Below are 5,991 nucleotides of genomic sequence, written 5' to 3'. Positions count from 1 at the left end.
GAGCTAAACAGTCACAGGGAACAGGGAGCTGGTCCACAACTGGGGAGAGCTAAACAGTCACAGGGAACAGGGAGCTGGTCCACAGCAGGAGAAACGCTGGACTATGGTGGTGGGTAAAGGCCAAAAGAGCGACTCTTGCTGACTTATGGGATAGAGTAAAGAAAGAAATACAGACCCGAATGATAAAGTCACTGATTCTTCCTAGAGAGGAAAGTGACAGCCACATGGGAGCACTGGTAAAGAAAATTACTCTGAAGCACCAGTACTGGTATGAAGACGTGGACGCAGCTCTGTTGGCAGACTGCTTGTCTAGTGTGCAAAAGATCTCGGTTTGGATCCCCAGCACTGCACAAAACTGGGAGTGGGTGTGAATTCCTATGATCCAAGCAATTGGGAGGTGGAGGCAAGAGGTTCAAGAATTCAGCTACACACCAAGTTTGAAGTGCTTCTGTGCTACATGAGGTCCTACCTCAAAAGCACCATCATAATCATAAACAATAATAACAACAATAATAATAACACAATGGTTGCTGATACCCTACTGAAAACAGTGGGCTGCATTCCCTGCAGGTTAGCCAGTCTGTGCAGTACAGCACAGAAGCTACAGGTGCTGTGTGTCCTACCAGTGAACTCTGCAGACAGTCATCTAAGGGCTATTCTTACACCTCTTGTTTGTGTGACCTGTTAATTTCTGTGACTCAATTTCCTCATTTATAAGAGGGGAGCTATGCTTGTTAAGTATCAAGTTTAGGGAGTTGACTGAACAGATGTAGATAAGATGTCTGGAAGTACACATGGCACCTAGCAAGTGATCAAGTGTTGGTTCCTGTTTAACTATGGTGACACCTACCACCACTACCATTCCCATTACCTAAAAAAGCGACAGCAAAATCACAGCAAACTAAAATGCCATTCAAAGTATGGCCTTTGAAACTTTGCAGGCCTGCAGACTCCTGATACACCATAGTCTGAAAGAATCCTCTTGTGAAGAAGAGTAGGAAGAATCCCTGAAACACAGCTCTGGATCCTGAGGCAATCTGGGAATTTCCACATATCCTCCAGAGCTGTCCTGTCCCTTGTGAGCCTTCTGATCCGCCCAGGATCTTACCGAGTGGCAGACACACTTGAGTATTTACTTACAGGCTTTTCTCTATTCCACCCAGCTTCTCCCTAATCCACATGAATGACAACAGGCAGTGAAGAAAGGAACAATGATTCTGAAAGAATGAGGAAGTGTTTCGCACAAGTGAAAGTTCAGTCTCTGCTGTTGACTTAGTGTAAGTCCTCAGCTCTATGACTCACTTCCTCTTTATAAAAGATTTCTAGCCACCTGGTCAACTCAGAGCATCGTCCAGTGGGTCACAGAGAAAGAGAAACTCCAGCACTTGTGTAAATGCAAAAGTTGCTTTTAAGAGTATCATTATATGGGTTCTCATGCTCAAACGACAAAAAAGATCCTACAAACAAAATTCCTCAGATTCTAGGAGTACCACAGACAGCATCTACCTTGCTTCAGTTTTATCATAACGTTGTCCATTTCTCATGATTACTCTATGGATTAAACAAGTTCACAGTTTAAATGGAATTAACCAGTTCAGGGGAGTCACTAACACTGATGTCCATAGTGCTCTGAGGCACCGGAATAGCAATTTTAGATACACAATCTTGCGTTTTTTTTTTTTTTTTTTGTCTTTTTTTTTGTCTTTTTTTTTTTAATCTCCCATATGGAAACTAATAGTGTCCCTGTTTAGTTCTTGAGAAAATTAAAGCTCAGAGAATATAAATAACTCACATAAGACAATGTCAAAGCTGAGATTTGAGTCCATGTCTGCTCTTTCTTACCCATGTCCTTTGGACAAATTCTTATCAGTGCTCTGGTCCCTCTCTCTGATGACCAGTTTTATAGGGTTCATGTGGGCCTTTGGAGGATTTTCTCAAATAGTCTCATCAATATCAAACCTATGAATTTAAGGATCTGTGAAACTTTTTTTTTTTTTTTTTTTTGGTTTTTCGAGACAGGGTTTCTCTGTGGCTTTGGAGCCTGTCCTGGCACTAGCTCTGTAGACCAGGCTGGTCTCGAACTCACAGAGATCCACTTGTCTCTGCTTTTTATATGAACAACTATCTACCTAGTTACTCAACAATTGTTGTGCCCAGTCTGTGGGGACCCCAAAAGACCACCAGGGAGACTGACTCACCTATATGCAAAAGCAAGGTTTATTATCGTGCACATAATTTCAAGCCAGCTGGCAGGGACCTCGTCAGCACAGCAGCAAGAAGAGGTACCCCACCCTTCTAGAGAGCACTATTTAAAGGCAAGAACCAGAAAAATTACATTAGCAGGGCTTGGGGGGACGGGTTCAATCCTGATTGGCTAGAATTTGTCTACTGGTGTCCTGCTGAAAAGCGATGGGCGTGTGCTGGCAGGTGCTGCTATCTACAATGGTTGGAACGTTAGGAATTTCCTTTGGATGGTCTGTTCCTGGGTGGTGCCCGGGTAGTCTCAGTTTATGGTCTTTCTTGCAACCAGGTATTGTCTTAGGGAAAGCTACTGAGGCTCGGGCCTCTGTTGGGCTTTGACTGGGTCCTACATTACACAATAAAGAATAAATTCAAACAATAACGTTTGTGATCCCCTCTACTGTTTTTTAAAACTTTTTTTTTCCTTTTTTGAGCCTGAGTAGCTTTGGAGCCTGCCCTGGAACTAGCTCTGTAGACCAGGCTGGTCTCGAACTCACAGAGATCCGCCTGCCTCTGCCTCCCGAGTGCTGGGATTAAAGGCGTGCGCCACCACCGCCTGGCACTATCTTCTTTCTTAAAGCTATCTTCACATAGCAACTAAGGTTTAATTCCCTGTATATGATTGCATGTGTATAAATACAAAAACAACTTTGAGGTTATAATGGTATCACTATGCTGCCTCTCATGTGTTCAAATGACAAAATATCTTTGGAAATCATGTTATGAGTACTAATGAAATGTACATCTTTTGGAGAAATATATTCTAATGCCATTTAAGTAAACCATGGTTGGCCTTCAAAATCAAAAGGAAGAAAGAAAGAAAATTCTGAAAACAGAAGGACTTGCACAGAATTTGACAACTCTGGGCTTGCAGATCCCAGACCCACTTCAAGGCAGCTGTATCTCTTAACAAAGCTATCACGTTAAGTTTCTATTTCTCCAGATAGAACATGAGGACAGCAGCACCCAACTTCACTGAGCTGCCATAAAGTCTAAATTTAGCTTTGCTGAGCATATAAAATGCCTACAAGTTTCTTTCATGAGCTGTTTCTTCTCTTTAATGGCCCTAAGAGGTCACCACTAGATAGAGTGCATGAATGAGCTCATGAGGAAATAATTGCAGAGTTCACCGAAATTACAGATAGACTGATATCTATGTAAAGCCATTTACAGCACCTGGGGCCAGCCTCACCCACAAATAGAAACTAAAGGCAGGGAAAGGATTCCCCTGAAGAGATCACTGAGAGATGAAGTTGTGGCAACAAACCAAGACCCTTTGATGTATGGACTACTCGGGACAGACGTGTACCATGAAGTTGGAGCAGACAGCAAAAGGGGTGAGAATACAACATGCATTGAACACTAGGAGCAAAAGACTTCTCCTCAATCTCAATTGCCCTAGAGACCCAAGTTCATCAGAGATAGTCTACAATAGTGGTTGGAATATCAGGCGTGGACTGGGGTAGGCCAATGTCTAATATTCAGTTCTATCACTTACTAGACTGGCTTTGGGAAAGTTGCTAAGTTTTTCTGAGTATCAGTTTCCTTTTGGGAATACTGATACGCTCATTAAAAATATCTACCTTTTGAGGCAAAATACTTGCATGAGGTGGCACAGAATTAAGAAATAAAAATCTATGTATAACATCCTCAACATACAGGATCTGTGAAAAAGCAATTAGAGCACAATACTTATCATACTGATAATAAATTATATGTGAAAGTTGGGCATCTGAATGACATTAAGAGCATAAGGTGCTAGAAAAATGAGCCAAGGTCCAAACAAGCCATCAAAGCCAAGAGCCGTGGGGACAGAGGTCCTGCAGTGGGTTACTGTCCTACTTCACTCTCACCATCATTGGGAATTGCCACCATGGCCTCAAAATCCTTTAACAGTCTTGGACAGTTTGAGGAAACTGGGGTGAATGGTCCACCTCTAAGACATTCCATTTGTGAACCTCAGTTAGGGTTGGAAAGTCTCTGCCTTCCACTGACAAAAGCGATGCCAACCATAAAATGATTTAGGTCTGAGAAGCCTTTGCCTTAGGGAACAGAAAGTGCCCTGGCAAGGTTCAGGGAGCCACATCCAGTGTCAGTACCTAAGAGGCCCTGGGTTAACTCAGCTCTCTGTGTCAGCATCCTTCCAAAGATCACTCTGGCGCTGCATGGAAGGCTTTTACATTGCTGCCCGAAATTATATCACAGCGCTCAGCTCTTCCTTTTTAAAATTCTCTCTACACTGCCCAACGGTAAAGTTAAGGATCAACAACAAAGAAGTAACAAAGAAAATTTAGCTTATCAGAGGAAATAAAGAAGTCCCAGACAAGTGAGAACCAGATCTGAAGACCTACAAGGAAAAATGCCATAAGAACAGGGATTGTTCTCAAGCTCACCAGTCAAAGTGGACAGTTAACGCCAGAGTAAGGCGACTTTGTTGTTGCTGTTGTGTTCACTTTTCTTGCTCTTGAGAGTCTGGTCTTGTAATGTAGCCCACCCTGACCTAGAACCTTGGATTGTGCTATCTCAGCCTCCTGACCGCTGGGCATAGGCATATGCCACTGAACCTAACAACATCAACTCTTTATCTAAGGTACTTCTGTATTACCACAGACATATTCTCTCCCTGCAAGGGTTAATATGGCTTACCAACACTTTAAGCATTCTTTTATTTATTTTTTAATCTTAGTAATCAAGCTCCTAAAATATCTCAGTTAATGATCGGCCAAATTGTGCCTTAGACCCACGAAGTACTATGTAAACTCTTAGAAAGAGATGTTACTTTCAGTTTGACACAAAAGTGAAATTCTGTCTGCTAATCTTCTGATCATGATGTAGGGCAATTCTGGAGACTTTGTACAGTTCAATGTGCTGAGAAGTATTGGCAACATTCAAATCAACATATCTTGCAATTTGTTATTCAGAAAAGAAAAGATCATAGAAAATGTAACAATAGCATAATATCAATATTTGTATATAGAAGATATAAAAGATACCACAACATCAATACATTTAAAGACAGTGAATGCAAGTCATCATTAATCTAGCACACATTAGCTCTAAATTCATATGCTTGGCACACACGTACACATCACATTCATGGATTAAAAACATGGCAGGACTCCCTGCTAATGAGCTCTCTTACTTACCATCCTACAATGTTTTTGTAAAGATGCCGCTTCTTGAATAAGATAACTTTTATCGGAACCCAGATCAAGAGACTCACTGCAGCCACATAGGCAATGGAACAAGAAACAATGAGCCAATAGTGCGTTCTTTCAGCTTCGTTCCTTGTTTTCTGATACGCAGCAGCAAACTGTTCCATTATCACAAGGGTAGGAATGGAGAAGGCAGCAAACTCAAGAAGCTCAAAAAAAACCAGCTTAATTTTTCTGCCAGAAACCATCCTGAAGAGCAGCAGCAAGCAGCCAAGGCTCTGGCACTCCTCTGTTGACTCTGAGCAGCACACGAACACACACTGGGATCAAGTTCCTTGTACTCGAATCGCTAACCAGTGGTTTTATTCTTTTATTGACCCTCATATGCTTCAATGATCTTTTGACTTAACAACCACAGTCTCTTAAAGAAACAGAACCACTGTGGAGTGATGATTAAATGTATTTACACATCTTTTATTAGAAGTCAGAAGAGCTCTCAAGCAAGGAACTCTGGTAAAAACGGAGGATTTTTTTGTATGCTTTTTTTAATGTAATGTTTGTAGGTGATTTTGGCATACCATCTATATAATAGCTA

The 5,991-nt window shown here is 41.7% G+C and overlaps 1 protein-coding gene across 1 annotated transcript in view; it reads right to left on the bottom strand.

Moving 5' to 3' along the window:
• Tmem236 (transmembrane protein 236) overlaps positions 1-5,644 on the bottom strand; it is a 42,328-nt gene extending 36,684 nt beyond the window's left edge. Inside the window, exon 1 of the mRNA XM_005354639.1 lies at positions 5,388-5,644. Within this exon, the coding sequence (XP_005354696.1) occupies positions 5,388-5,644 (257 nt within the window). The remainder of the gene's footprint in view (positions 1-5,387) is intronic.
• Positions 5,645-5,991: the final 347 nt, after the last annotated feature.

Source organism: Microtus ochrogaster, chromosome 16, assembly GCF_000317375.1.
Source record: "Microtus ochrogaster isolate Prairie Vole_2 chromosome 16, MicOch1.0, whole genome shotgun sequence".
In the NCBI taxonomy this organism is placed as follows: domain Eukaryota; kingdom Metazoa; phylum Chordata; class Mammalia; order Rodentia; family Cricetidae; genus Microtus; species Microtus ochrogaster.
The sequence above is the reverse complement of the archived record's forward strand: the minus strand, read 5'-3'. Positions and strand labels throughout refer to the sequence as shown.